We start from the raw sequence: 16,148 nt of genomic DNA on the forward strand, positions 1-16,148 counted from the left end.
ATGGTGTGGGGTGACATTTCTTTGGGGGGCCGCACAGCCCTCCATGTGCTCGCCAGAGGTAGCCTGACTGCCATTAGGTACCGAGATGAGATCCTCAGACCCCTTGTGAGACCATATGCTGGTGCGGTTGGCCCTGGGTTCCTCCTAATGCAAGACAATGCTAGACCTCATGTGGCTGGAGTGTGTCAGCAGTTCCTGCAAGAGGAAGGCATTGATGCTATGGACTGGCCCGCCCGTTCCCCAGACCTGAATCCAATTGACCACATCTGGGACATCATGTCTCGCTCCATCCACCAACGCCACGTTGCACCACAGACTGTCCAGGAGTTGGCGGATGCTTTAGTCTAGGTCTGGGAGGAGATCCCTCAGGAGACCATCCGCCACCTCATCAGGAGCATGCCCAGGCATTGTAGGGAGGTCATACAGGCACGTGGAGGCCACACACACTACTGAGCCTCATTTTGACTTGTTTTAAGGACATTACATCAAAGTTGGATCAGCCTGTAGTGTGGTTTTCCACTTTAATTTTGAGTGTGACTCCAAATCCAGACCTTCATGGGTTGATAAATTGTATTTCCATTGATAATTTTTGTGTGATTTTGTTGTCAGCACATTCAACTATGTAAAGAAAAAAGTATTTAATAAGATTATTTCTTTCATTCAGATCTAGGATGTGTTGTTTAAGTGTTCCCTTTATTTTTTTGAGCAGTATATTTACCCATTGATTCCTGAAGAATATCACTTAAAGGAAAACTCCACCCAAAAACAATATTTTGGTAGTTTCATTAGTCTATTGTTGACATAGTCCCAAAATGTTATGCTTGTCAGCAATCAAGTTTTCAAGATATGCAACTTTCAAAATACAGAAATCATCCCTGTATGATGCATTTTGCATCATACAGGGATGATTTCTGTATTTTGAAAGTTGCATATCTTGAAATGCATAGTGAGAATAACTTTAAAGCCACACCAGGGCATTGTGGTAATGCCAGTGCTCCAAAGTGACGTTGCCACGATATTAAAGACCTTAATGCTCTGTCATCAAGGGGTGGGCCCTGTGCCCGACTCATCCCATTGGTCCTTTTTTATCTTGTTTTGGCTGCCTGGAAAACCACTTCATTGCTAAAAGGACATAGAGGGAAATCAGAGAAGGGAGTGTCCCAAATGGCACCTATTCCCTATATAGTGGTTGTCAGGCACTTCTAACCACTGTGTTCTCTCTTCTTCTCTGCAGGGAAAATACATGGACATTGAGTTTGATTTCAAAGGAGACCCTCTGGGTGGAGTTATTAGCAACTGTGAGTATTATAAAGTACACACACACCTTAGGCTGCGATACAATGGCCACATGCTAAGCTCTCTTCCATCCCTCTAGCCCTGTCATGTCACTGATGTGAGCGTGGTAGTGATAGAGTAGCCCTCTCACTGTTATATCCCACTGACACAGTTGGCTCAATTAAATCCCCCAGTAAGTCAGTCAGTCATCCCACCCTGATAATGGTTTGTCTCACACCATACACCACAGGGCCAGATCCAGGGAGAGAGAGAGAAATAGAGAGGGAGTCATAGAGCAGGACTGGGAGATATAGAGAGAGGGGAGGGCCTGAAAGAAGGGAAGAGATGGGGTAGATCATAACATGTCACATTCCGCATGCTGTCCCTGCACGCCCGGTTGGTCGGCTCACCAAAGAGAGATGGAGATCAAAGATATGACATTGTTTCCAGTCAATGGAGGGTCATTGACACAGAGGAACTAGAGTGTGAGGAAGCAAACTAAAACAACCTCAACAGTTGCCAAACATACACATTAAATCATGGAAGAGTAGTTTCTGACTGCAGTGCCTCGTCTTGTCGCTCTATCTTGCCCCTCCAACCTCTGTTATTGTTTCGTCCTGTCTCATGTTCATGTTTTGTCTGGCGTGAAGAGATTCAGCCATGAGGTCACAGGAAACAGAGTGGTTGATCTGTCACACATACTCCACTGTCCTCTCTGTCTTATGGACTACCTGGTCTGATGACTCCTTGCTGTCCCCAGTCCACCTGGTCGTGCTGCTGCCCCAGTTTCAACTGTTCTGCCTGCGGCTATGGAACCCTGACCTGTTCACTGGACATGCTACCTTGTCCCAGACCTGCTGTTTTCAACTCTCTAGAGACAGCAAGAGCGGTAGAGATACTCTGAATGATCGGCTATGAAAAGCCAACTGACATTTACTCCTGAGATGCTGACCTGTTGCACCCTCTACAACCACTGTGATTATTATTATCTGACCCTGCTGGTCATCTATGAACATTTGAACATCTTGGCCATGTTCTGTTATAATCTCAACCCGGCACAGCCAGAAGAGGACTGACCACCCCTCATAGCCTGGTTCCTCTCTAGGTTTCTTCCCAGGTTCTGGCCTTTCTAGGGAGTTTTTCCTAGCCACCGTGCTTCTACACCTGCACTGCTTGCGATTTGGGGTTTTAGGCTGGGTTTCTGTTCAGCACTTTGTGACATCAGCTGATGTAATAAGGGCTATATAAATAAATGTGATTGAAATTTGATTATGGAGTAGCTAATGAAGACGGTCCAGTACAAGGAGATATTTATTAGGATGAAGTGACGAGAAGGACAGACTGGGATGGATGGAAGGGGAAAGGCCTTGACTGCCTGAGGGCTTCCCTCAGAAGTCACAAGCTATAAATTCCTCTGGGTCTTTGTTGCTGCTGCAGCACAGTCAGCTGACAGCTCGTTATGGCCCTCACACCAACTCCAGCTTGCTCCATGACCTGAAGGTCTTCTTTAACTGCGGATATAGAGCAGGAACACCTCTAGGGAAGTTGTTCTCAAACCTCTCCTTGGGACCCACAGACATTTCACAATTTTGTTGTAGCCGAGAACTAACTTGCATGATTCACTTAGTCAAGGGCCTGATAATTAGTTGACAATTTAAATCAAATGTTAGCTGTTGACTAGATCAAATACATGGAACGGTTATGGGTCCCCAGGAGAGGTTTGAGGACCCCTGCTCTAGGACATGGTCACAGTACAGTGGAGCAGCTAGGGTTAGGCCACAGTGGAGAAGGGTTTAGGACACTGCATCCATGCATGCTAGTTTTGTATGGGATAATGTGTGAAACTGTGTGTTGAACTTTGGACTGAGAATCTTGTTTTATGTTTTTAACTTTGTATGTCATTGGGGAATTAGTTTGGTACCCTAACATTTACACTATTGCGATAACAAAGTAGACTTGAATAGTGGTAACGTGCCAGGAAGAGGGTTTCCAATGCCCAAACGGCCAGTCGTTTGGTGCTTGCTATACCCAAGTCAAAACAGCAAGACAGGACTTCCATTCTTACTTTGCAGTATATATCATGTCTGACATTTCTCCTTAAATGTATATTTGTTCATAATACCATTCTAAATTTGACATATGCTTTATAGCAGGCATGGAAAACATAGCGAAGTGGCCTTAGTAGTGAAAAGCAATAACAGGGCTGAACTCTTCCAGTGTACAAAAGAGGAAAGGTCACAACAGAGAGAAGAGCCCCCTGTGGGGGAGACCCTGAATGTTCAGAACATTCTTGAGCCACTTTTCTTGTTCCTGTGTCTTATTTTCTGTTGTTGGAACTCACTGTTGTGAGTTTGGTCTGGTCAATAGGATGCTTGTAGGCAGTTACGTGTGAATCTCGTAGGGTACAAGCCAAGGGGAGCCACAAATTGAGACTAACAATTTTTATGACTGGGGGAGGGGGCAGAGAATAGTCTCATTGCAAGACTTCATTGTCTTGTATGTACTCAGTATTAGAAAATAGATATCAAGGTTTGGCAGAGAGGGAGAAAGGATTCATGTTCTGTCCCCTTTTTGATTACAGTTCAGAGGCAATGCATCGCTCAGCTCGGCTCGTCTGTCGCTCTGTAAAAGATGCTATGTTATTGATGAGCTGACGGAAAACCCAGAGAGAACCACTTAGTAATTAACACACACACTTAATGATGAACACACACTTAGTGACAACCATGTGACGTTGAAGCGTGGCTAGCAATAGCTGGCACCGATTCGTGACCACCACCTACCTTATAGCTGTTGACGCTCGGGGCTCACTCATATATATATATATATATATATATATATATATATATATATATATATATATATATCGCACGTACGTACGCACGTTCTATTGACCTGTGTCAGAGAGGGTGTAAATTCATTAGGAAGTGGTTCCTGACACTCTTCAAGCAGTTAATGCCCCTGCTGAGAAGATGAGTCAGGACTTATGGCTCGTAGCGGAATGCCAACAGGCATCCTATAGCCCTATCTTCAACATAACTTGGCTTGTCAAGCAAACAGTGCTTTTCTATGCCTGTCCATTACCAAACTCAAAACCAAATTCTTAGTTTTCTGATCAACTTGAAAGACCTAGGGCTCTTACTCTGACCACAACATTAACTGATTAAATACAAAAGTGTGTGTAATTTATGTTCATGTGTAATTAATCGAGGATGCCATTTCTTAGTTAAACTCCTTAGTATCATAAGTATACATCCCATATATCCTTTCAATATAGGTGTTGTAGTTGGTCATTAGCCATGGAGGAGCAGCTGACTTGATCTCTTCATATGGTTTCCTCCTCGGTGTCTTCTTGTGCCGGCTGGCTAGGAGGCTCCACTTCTATACAATGAACAATGAGACGCCAACATGACCATGGCTTGGTCACCTTGGAAACACTAATATTTGGCTATAACAGGGAGATACATCCCTCGGTGCACTACCGATGTGGTCTGACACTGACCATGTGTACACGTAAAATATCAGTTGTGTTCTTAGCTCATCGAATGGAATCTTTTATGTCCTGCCCGTGTAGAAAGCTCATCAAATAAGTTATCTCTTTTTAACAGTCGTGTCTTTTTAATCCCCTGTATTTTTGTTGTCCCATAGATTTGTTGGAGAAGTCCAGGGTTTGCAAACAGCCAAGAGGAGAGAGAAACTTCCACATCTTCTACCAGCTTCTTTCTGGAGCTTCAGGTGACACCCTGAGTAAGTTATACACACAGTTATCGGTAACACTTCATTTGACACCAGTGCTTATAACACCTGCATGACAATGTCATTAACATGTTATGAAGCGTCTTTACATGTGTCATAACATCTCAGAAATGGTCATGAGTGTTTAAGATATGTAATGACACTTAGAAACGGCGGTAAATAAAATGTCACGAGTTATCTAACGGATGCATGTCTTGGTTACGTGACCATTACTTAAACATGAACCTGTGATTAAGTACAGAGAACAAAGACTAAAACCAGTATGGCTTATTTGTTCTCAGCTGGAGCTCAGCCACTGTTTGGCAGTATTGTTGAAGGAGAACAATATCATGGTGGACAAATATCAAATGACTTGATTTAGCAGCAGTTAATGTAACCTGTAATCCAATACACCATGCAGTGGAATGGCTTTCTTTGATCCCTGATACAGGCCTTTAAAGGTGCCCATTGAAACTGCGTCTCTGAAATGTTTGCTTGTGTGTATAGCACCTGCACACCAGCATTGACTGAATAGGCCATGCTAAAGCCATGTGTGTTTGTCTTTCTGGCCCACAGCGAAGCTGAAGTTGGACAGAGACTTCAGTAAGTACAACTACCTGAGTCTGGATTCAGCCACCGTCAATGGACTAGACGACGCAGCAAGCTTTAGGACCGTCAGGGTGGGACACTATCACACTCACTCACTCACACTAATTCCTGTCTGTCATTGTAATTTTTGGTTTAACTGAGGCGTGTGGCAAAGGGTAAGGGCTGGTCTGAGCTCTTTATCTCCAGAGCAGGTTGATTGGATTAAGGTAACTCTTGTCCATGCTAACCTGCTCCTTACCAGCCAAGGGTTGATTATAGGCTAGCCGCCTCTACAGCCTCTCCCCCTGTTATGTAACTTCTATCTATATCTACTTTTTAGTACTCAAAGGGGAATTTCACCTGCAGTGCCGGCCTTCCCAACAGTAAACAATAGCTAAATACTTTAGAATACACAGTGGCAGTCTGGCTGCCCGTTTCTGTGCTGCTGTGGGAAACCTGAGGGAGAAACAGCAGCTGCATCCTCCCACACTGACATGTGGGGCTGTCGCTGCAGAGCATGGTCACCATGTGCAGTCTCTCAGCCCCTCTTCCTCTTGACTCACTTACTGTTGACGACACACAGAGGATGTTATGTTGTGGGGTGCCTGCCTTCCCTTTATCCCAAACCACTGTCTTGCTGCCCTTGGACTCTGTGGCAGTGGCTGTGTCTCAAATACAACCCTATTGCCTATACAATGCATTCTATTGGCTCTGGACAAAAGTATTGTAGCTTATAGGGTATAGGGTGCCATTTGGGATGCGGACTCCGTGTATCCTGTCTTAGTACTTTTCTCAGTAAGGGAGCAGGCCACGTCTCAGCTACAGTCCAACTCAACACGATTGAGTTCAGTGCTATACCACAATGGGCCTCTCCACTGGATATGATGCTGTTGAAGGAGCCAAAGGCAGCCTGCTACAGTCTTCTCTCACCCTTGTTCACAATGGTGTAAAATCACAGTAACACACATTTAATCATTTAAAATATTTCCCCAACCACAGTCCACATCACTTTGCCCTCTGTCACTAGTTGTCTCGCTCTTCCCTCTCCAGTCCAGATACTCACTCTTCTTCCTGTTGTCCTTGTTATTAGTGTGTGTTTGATGTTGACTACATGTACATTGAAGTCAGACTGAGGAGAATCACTGATCTTCAAATCACCTTGCATCCCAAATAACTACTCATTAACTGATCAAGATTAGTTCTTCTGCACCTCGCCTTGGCTAAGTGTCTGATAGGCTGTTTCTCTCTATGTTCTCTCCCAGAATGCAATGCAGATTGTGGGCTTTATGGAGGATGAGGTGCAGTTGGTCCTAGAGCTGGTAGCAGCCGTCCTCAAACTGGGGAACATTGAGTTCAAACCAGAGTCCAGGGTCAACGGCTTCGACGAAAGCAGGGTCAAGGACAAGAATGGTGAGACAATAGTCTGACTGTACAACCAGCAGCTTTACGGTGGGACACAATGTCCTGTTACAGTACACATGCATACACATCTCACTTTTTAAAAAACTTTTGTGCCACCGTGGATTTCTCTTGCATCTTGAAAATGTAAATATAATGTATTGTGGTTGTAGAAAATGTTGTTTTTGCATTGTCTGGTCAATTGAAGGACGTATAAAATAGACGCTATAAAATAAGCATACTGTAACGTATCAGTTAGATTATAACCACTGACCAATGGTAATTCCCTCCACAACAAACAATACCAGTAAGTTCCATCAGCAGTAGCCTATGTGTTGCACTGCCCCCTACTGGTTAATGTTTAATTTCATGGTTTACTAAAGCCAGGTGTACACTACATGATTTTGGCACCGATTTTAGTTGTCCCAGACAAGTTTGAGATCGAAACCAAAATCCCCTTGCCTACTCGGGGCGCGTGGTCGTCACCGGCACTCGTTTATTGTGACCGGGTCATAGACGCAATCTGAGGGCTACCGATCTTGTCTGTGAGCAGCCCCAGACATCCCGATATTTTCAACCGGGTTTGATTTTATCAGCAAAAAATCTGCAATGCTCTTGTAGTGTGAGATGTGCAATAGCCAATGAGAGCTCGCCAGAGAAGAAGCCAGTGAAATGATTGATGTTTTGCGTCACCCAGAATGTGTTGACTCGCGCAGGAGCGATGACTACTAAAAGTATGCATCTGTACTTGACTTTAACCAAAGCCAAAGTGTCAAATCGTTACAGCTCTGAAGTACACAAGCAATATTATTCAATTCAAAATGTTGGCTAGACATTTCAACACTGTCAAGCGTGAATGTCAGGACTGAAAATGTTTTAGGCTGCTTTGAGCCAGACAGCGTGGTATCCAACAATCCTCACGACCAAGTGAAGAATCTTGTAGTGTGACCACTGTCTGTGCCAGATCATTTTGTGTGCGCACCACTGCGTTGTCAAGACAAAACAACCTACAGGAAAGATGGTTGTTTAATGTGAGAGGCTCAGCAATGTTAGGATTTGAAAGCCATGTAGTGTCCACCCGGCTTAAGGTGTGGATCGAAATTTAAATAAAGGTTAATGGAGGGTCATGCTTTTTCAATTTCAGTCAAGGGGAGGGTTTATTTTTTTTATTTTTTTTATCTAGTCCAGGGGATGAACATGTAATTGGTAATCAATGAAATTTCAATATTTCTCAGTGTTTTAGAATTAGTTGCTAATTAGGCTATAAATGGCTGTGTGCCCGACACCTCCCCTCATCTGACTCTCTGCTGGGCGCCCAATATCAAGTCTCAATCAAATGATCCATAAACTATAGGCTACGAACTGCATGCTCGGAGAAGCACAGCGCAAAGTTTTATTTCTAAGATAGATGCTGGGATGGTATAAATACAACTAGGCTGCATTACACACTGCAGTTGATATTCCAACCCTGATCCCAGGCCTGCTCTGTTCTTGCTGATCAAAAATGTTGTGTGCTGCCTAACCAATGGCTGTGCTGTGTAGGCCTACAGTGGCAGTTCAGGAGGGAAGTCAAAGGGTTCGTCCGTATTTATAAAAAAAAAAATTGCAGAGAGATGAGCCTATGTTTTCAGTTTAAAAAGGAGAGTGCGAAGATGAGAAGGAAGACCGGAGGTCAACTTTGATACCTTGCCAATACTATGATTGTTTTTAATAAAAATGTTCCTTGCTCATGATGTACAGTTGAAGTCGGAAGTTTACATGCACCTTAGCCAACTACATTTAAACTCAGTTTTTCACAATTCCTGACATTTAATCCTAGTAAAAATTCCTCGTCTTAGGTCAGTTAAGATCACCACTTTATTTTAAGAATGTGAAATGTCAGAATAATAGTAGTGATTTATTTCAGCTTTTATTTCTTTCATCACATTCACAGTGGGTCAGAAGTTTACATGCACTCAATTAGTATTTGGTAGCATTGCCTTTAAATTGTTTAACTTGGGTGAAAGGTTTCAGATAGCCTTCCCCAAGCTTCCAGGTAGCCTTCCCCAAGCTTCCCACAATAAATTGGGTGAATTTTGGCCCATTGCTCCTGACAGAGCTGGTGTAACTGAGTCAGGTTAGTAAGCCTCCTTGCTCACAAACGCTTTTTCAGCACTGCCCACAAATCTTCTATCGGATTGAGGTCAGGGCTTTGTGATGGCCACTCCAATACCTTGACTTTGTTGTCCTTAAGCCATTTTTCCACAACTTTGGAAGTATACTTGGGGTCATTGTCCATTTGGAAGACGCGTTTGCGACCAAGCTTTAACTTCCTGACTGATGTCTTGAGATGTTGGTATATCCATATAATTGTACTTCCTCATGAAGCCATCTATTTTGTGAAGCGCACCAGTCCCCCCCTGCAGAAAAGCACCCCCACAACATGATGCTGCCACCCCCGTGCTTCACGGTTGGGATGGTGTTCTTCGGCTTGCAAGCCTCCCCCTTTTTCCTCTAAACATAACGTTGGTCATTATGGCCAAACAGTTCTATTTTTGTTTCATCAGACCAGAGGACATTTCTCCAAAAAGTATGATCTTTGTCCCCATGTGCAGTTGCAAACCTGTAGTCTGGCTTTTTTATGGTGGTTTTGGAGCAGTGGCTTCTTCCTTGCTGAGCGGCCTTTCGGCTTATGTCGATATAGGACTCGTTTTACTGTGGATATAGGTACTTTTGTACCCGTTTCCTCCAGCATCTTCACAAGGTCCTTTGCTGTCATTCTGGGAGTGATTTGCACTTTTCGCACCAAAGTACGTTCATCTCTAGGAGACAGAATGTGTCTCCTTCCTGAGCAGTATGATGGCTGCGTAGTCCCATGGTGTTTGTACTTGCGTACTATTGTTTGTACAGATGAACGTGGTACCTTCAGGCGTTTGAAAATTGTTCCCAAGGCTGAACCAGACTTGTGGAGGTCTACAATTTTTTTCTGAGGTCTGGGCTGATTTCTTTTGATTTCCCCATGATGTCAAGCAAAGAGGCAGAGTTTGAAGGTAGGCCTTGAAATACATCCACAGATACACCTCCAATTGACTCAAATGATGTAAATTATCCTAACAGAAGCTTCAAAAGCCATGACATCATTTTCTGTAATTTTCCAAGCTGTTTAAAGGCACAGTCAACTTAGTGTATGTAAACTTGTGGTACAGTGAAATAATCTGTCAAAACTATAGTTTGTTAACAAGAAATTTGTGGAGTGATTGAAAAACGAGTTTTAATGACGCCAACCTAAGTGTATGTAAACTTCAGACTTAAACTGTATTTATCAGTTATTGACCTCACAATAAGCTGAAACTTGAAGCATTAGCCACGACACTATCAGTAGAAAGGGACAGCTCATGGGTGCTGAAAGCAGTCAAATTTCAGTATGCATTTAAAGTCTTAATTTTTAATTAGACTTTACTTTTAATGGGAGGGCTTTGTGAGGGAGTGCATTTCTTCATGTCTTAGAAGTTGGAGGTATGCCTACCTGTTTGACAGATGAAATTAGGTTATAGGCTGCAATATCCATACATTTGTTGGTCAATTCCTCCACCCACCATGCACTCTTTAAATAGCCTACTTCTGTGTCAGTGAAGGGCTGTACAGTTAAAACCAAGACTCAATTTGAAGGGATATGAGGGTATGCCATAGGCCTACCTTTGAATGAAGGAAAATGGCAAAAAGCGCAAACCTACCCATTGTTAGCTTAATATTTTGAAGAAAATAAAACCGATCTGATTTATATAATGTGATATTTAACAGTGCTTTGTTCCGCGATGCTTCATGCTAGAAACGAGCTGTAAAATACCTGGGAAAGACGTGACTGGTGCATATGGGGATATCATTGTTTTGTTTCTTTAACATTCAGAGGCTGAGCTACAACCTTCTATAGCCAAGGATACAAAAAAATAGACTTTGCATCTAATTCTGTTAAAATCAATTGATGAAGCTATTCACTTTCTGTACAATAGAAGATGTTTAAATCCAAACAGCTTTTAGGGAAACACTTGTGACCTCTCGTTGGGTTGAGCCATGTAAGAAGAATAGCGAGCAGTTAAAGCTGCCATTTTTCTCCATTGGTAGGCCTATTCTGTCTGGGGTGGAAATTTAGGCCTAACATTTGAAAGTACCATGCTCAGATTCATAATGATATCTCAGATTTATTTATTTGCCAATAGGCACAGTTTTGTTGCAAACGAGACACACTGATTTCACATTGGAGAAATATGAGACGATGAACACAGGCCTATCTCTGTCCATTCCTAGCCTGTCATTTCGGTAATTTGTGTGGCGTAACAAAATATCCTTCTAATATTTAAAATGCTGTAAAACTGCATGAAATGTTTATAAAAGGCCATTTTTTTCTGGGACCTGCAAATACGATGATAGATTAATGCAATACTTTTACTATAAAGGAGATCCCACAACCTTCTGGCCCGCAGCTCTGTGCACTATCAAAATTCCTGTGTTGCTATGTAAAGCTTACAGGACGAAGAATGGTTTCTGAAACTGCATGTCTAGCGCTCTGGTCTGTCTGAGAAGTAATGGTAAATGGTAGACATGAATTATTATCTAGGATATAGGGGATGCTCACTTGTTTTTATTCTTCAAGCATTCGTGGAGGATGTAGGTGAAATATGGAGGGCCATCCATTTTAAATTGAGTGAGGTCCGGTTTTCTCCATGTAACCCTTATGAATAACATTCACTCCTTAACTACAGTTTGCCTTAGTATGCAATGTTTTCTGATGGTAAGTAAAGTATGCCTACTTATGTAACTGCTAACAGCTCTCCCCTATTAAGCAAATGTAATATTTTGCATGTCTGAATAACCCAGCCGTGGCACAACTTTGCATTCTTTCTTTGCAAACAAATCTCCTTTCTAATCTACAGGATACACTTAAGTGGAAGAAGTCCACATGGCCTGTGGTGTGAATCATGAAGTCCACACTTCTACTTTCTACATTATTAATGGAATTTCCCCTTGTGACCATTTGACAGCTGTCACTATACACAAAGATATTTGTCAACAACACTACTCTTACATAAGACAATTGAGTGAGACACTTGACCTGTTAATACCTAAATACACTGCTCAAAAAAATAAAGGGAACACTTAAACAATACAATGTAACTCGAAGTCAATTACACTTCTGTGAAATCAAACTGTCCACTTAGGAAGCAACACTGATTGACAATAAATTTCACATGCTATTGTGCAAATGGATTAGACAACAGGTAGAAATTATAGGCAATTAGCAAGACACCCCCAATAAAGAAGTGGTTCTGCAGGTGGTAACCACAGACCACTTCTCAGTTCCTATGCTTCCTGGCTGATGTTTTGGTCACTTTGAATGCTGGTGGTGCTTTCACTCTAGTGGTAGTATGAGACGGAGTCTACAACCCACACAAGTGGCTCAGGTAGTGCAGCTCATCCAGGATGGCACATCAATGCGAGCTGTGGCAAGAAGGTTTGCTGTGTCTGTCAGCGTAGTGTCCAGAGCATGGAGGCGCTACCAGGAGACAGGCCAGTACATCAGGAGACATGGAGGCCGCCATAGGAGGGCAACAACCCAGCAGCAGGACCGCTACCTCCGCCTTTGTGCAAGGAGGAGCAGGAGAAGCACTGCCAGAGCCCTGCAAAATGACCTCCAGCAGGCCACAAATGTGCATGTGTCTGCTCAAACAGTCAGAAACAGACTCCATGAGGGTGGTATGAGGGCCCGATGTCCACAGGTGGGGGTTGTGCTTACAGCCCAACACCGTGCAGGACATTTGGCATTTGCCAGAGAACACCAAGATTGGCAAATTCGCCACTGGCGTCCTGTGCTCTTCACAGATGAAAGCAGGTTCACACTGAGCACGTGACAGAGTCTGGAGACGCCGTGGAGAACGTTCTGCTGCCTGCAACATCCTCCAGCATGACCGGTTTGGCGGTGGGTCAGTCATGGTGTGGGGTGGCATTTCTTTGGGGGGCCGCACAGCCCTCCATGTGCTCGCCAGAGGTAGCCTGACTGCCATTAGGTACCGAGATGAGATCCTCAGACCCCTTGTGAGACCATATGCTGGTGCGGTTGGCCCTGGGTTCCTCCTAATGCAAGGCAATGCCAGACCTCATGTGGCTGGAGTGTGTCAGCAGTTCCTGCAAGAGGAAGGCATTGATGCTATGGACTGGCCCGCCCGTTCCCCAGACCTGAATCCAATTGAGCACATCTGGGACATCATGTTTCGCTCCATCCACCAACGCCACGTTGCACCACAGACTGTCCAGGAGTTGGCGGATGCTTTAGTCCAGGTCTGGGAGGAGATCCCTCAGGAGACCATCCGCCACCTCATCAGGAGCATGCCCAGGCGTTGTAGGGAGGTCATACAGGCACGTGGAGGCCACACACACTACTGAGCCTCATTTTGACTTGTTTTAAGGACATTACATCAAAGTTGGATCTGCCTGTAGTGTGGTTTTACACTTTAATTTTGAGTGTGACTCCAAATCCAGACCTCCATGGGTTGATAAATTGGATTTCCATTGATTATTTTTGTGATTTTGTTGTCAGCACATTCAACTATGTAAAGAAAAAAGTATTTAATAAGATTATTTATTTCATTCAGATCTAGGATGTGTTGTTTAAGTGTTCCCTTTATTTTTTGAGCAGTATACATTAAGGCTAATGCACTAACTCATAAACATTACTCCGTCCGGCTGCTTTGGGGTATCCTGGCCAGGAGACAACACTGATCCTAAAGGAGATCGTTTGAGATCTCAGAGTAGATCACCTTCTCTCTAAGGAAAGGGTTTAGCTAATGCCCTTATGGCTACCCACTGGAACCGTGATACTGACATCAAGTGGCATTGTTGGTAAAGCTTAACATTGATATGGATTCTTTATTCACAGGGGATAGATTTCCTTTATTGAAGCGTTTCATCTAGTCATTGCCTATTTTGTTTGCTATACAGCTATTCTTTGCCTTCAGCCTCTGTACAAAGCTCTATGATTTGAGCATTTGTGTCAGTTGTTCGGTCAGTGAGTGTGTGTTTCCTCTGCTCTATTTTCCAGACCTGAAGGAGATGTGTGAGCTGTTGGGGATTGAGCAGTCTGTGCTGGAGAGGGCTTTCAGCTACCGCACCGTGGAAGCCAAGATGGAGAAGGTGTCTACCACACTCAACGTGGCCCAGGTGGGAAGATCAGCACTGTATAGCATCACACTTCTTTAGTTCTATCTATTTAAACATGAGTATGTATATAATGTATTATACAACGGGTGGGTCTAATCCTGATTGCTCATTGGTTAAAAGCGCTTTCCAGCCAGTGTCTATGCCACAAGTTACCACCGGCTAAAGCTATGACGTTAAAATGGCTAATTACTCTGTTCCATCTGACAGTGCAATCCACTGTCTCATCAGCCCAGGCATGGAAGTTATAAACTTGATCGCCACTATAAAAAGCCTCTAGACATTTCTTTTAGGCTAAAATGTAGTTTTCAACAGCTGAGATTTGTATAAACCTTGCCGTCTGTCTCTCCGACATTAGCATCATTTTTTCAATATTCAAATTGTATCTCCCACTGTCTCATAGTAATGAACGTGTAGGGGTCAGGAGGAGACAGACAGGCAGGCAGCGTTTCTCAGCCAGTCGAAATCATGAAACATCTGGCCTCATTTTTATGGATTTATATACAAAGAAATATCAATTGAATAAATGTAAACCAAAACAAAGTGCAGCTAGTTTGCAGTCTTTCCAACATCAGTTTGAAATGATTGTGTTAGCTGTGTTGTTGGCTAGCTCATCTGATGAGAGCACATTTTCTATGTCGGGCCTAACAACCCCCGTGCCAATATATCCTCCTAACACTGGCTTCTCGGGCATTATCGCTTTATTCATGTATGCCACTTTTATCACCACACAGTACAGTGAGTGGGAGTGCATTGATTTTATGTATTTATTTTAGTAATATATATATTTGCCATCTTTTTTTTGCCAACGTACAAAAAAACATACGTAGACAAACTCAATAAACAACTTAACGTTTACATTCATACAATGTAATCCCACATGTTCCCATTGTATCCACACCCAGTGTTGGTTCTAGTACTGGACTCTACCCCATATGACACTGCATTGATTTTAGTATGTATATTTGTTCCCTGTGGGACTTGAACCCACAACCTTGACTTTGCTAGCGCCATGCCCTCAGCAACTGAGCCACACAAGACCACCTGTCATCAGTGTATAGCAACACACTTACTTTCATGATAGCACTGACAGACTAAGACTCAGGGGATGTTTCACACTACAGTTATGGGTGGATGAGAGGATTATTTCCCTTTGACTTAATTCTCTGGCTAGCTTACTTCCTATCCCCATCTACTGTACATGGAAACATGTCCATTATGGATGAGGATTTGGTGAACTCTCCTCTGGAAATTGCAGAAGTAGGCCAGGTTTTGGGGTTAGTGAGTTCAGGCAGTCAGGCACATTCATGTTTAGGATAAACATATAGGAATAGAAGCTTGTTTCCTCTCCTTATGCTGGAGGTTTGAGTTCAGGCAACATTCAGTTGGTGATGAGAAGAAGGTCAGGGGCTAGTCCTCTCTCTAGTCCTCTCTCTAGTCCTCTCCCTGTTCTCCACAAAAGCAGCTTAAGAAGGGTAGTATGAAGGGATGAGCTTCACATCTCCTGAAGTGTGATTTTAAACATCCTTGGCAGTTTTCTGGTAGCCTGGTCCCAGATCTGTTTGCTGTGTTGCCAACTCCTAAATTGCTGTGAAAATGACCATAGGAGTTGACAAGACAGCACAAACCGATCTGGGACCAGGCTACAGATCTGGCTCCTTGAGACCGGGACACCCTCCCCTGGTGGTACTGTGTGCTTTCTCTTATCTTCACAAACATCCGGCCAGATGGCGTAAACAGAAGGGTATATAAAGGCCAGGCTGAGACAATAAATCAGAGCACATTGTTTCGAGCCTTTGGAGGAACTATCGAACTAAAGGATCACCAGCTCATCCATAGCACATCACCAGTCCAAGCATCACCCCCTAGAAGTGTTTGTTTGTTAGGGAGGTTATGCCTGGTCCTGTCCATGCCACAGCGCTCTGTCACTGAAAGTTCACCTCTTCCGTTGTGTTTGCATGTGT

The 16,148-nt window shown here is 43.5% G+C and overlaps 1 protein-coding gene across 8 annotated transcripts in view; it reads left to right on the plus strand.

The window, feature by feature from the left end:
* LOC106582299 (unconventional myosin-Ib) overlaps positions 1-16,148 on the plus strand; it is a 180,693-nt gene that overhangs the window by 131,600 nt on the left and 32,945 nt on the right. For all 8 annotated transcript variants that reach the window (XM_014165236.2, XM_014165239.2, XM_014165238.2 and 5 more), the window contains 5 exons: positions 1,235-1,298; positions 4,924-5,022; positions 5,587-5,690; positions 6,861-7,008; positions 14,069-14,187. In XM_014165236.2, the coding sequence (XP_014020711.1) occupies positions 1,235-1,298; positions 4,924-5,022; positions 5,587-5,690; positions 6,861-7,008; positions 14,069-14,187 (534 nt within the window). The remainder of the gene's footprint in view (positions 1-1,234; positions 1,299-4,923; positions 5,023-5,586; positions 5,691-6,860; positions 7,009-14,068; positions 14,188-16,148) is intronic.

This window comes from Salmo salar, chromosome ssa21, assembly GCF_905237065.1.
Source record: "Salmo salar chromosome ssa21, Ssal_v3.1, whole genome shotgun sequence".
NCBI lineage: Eukaryota > Metazoa > Chordata > Actinopteri > Salmoniformes > Salmonidae > Salmo > Salmo salar.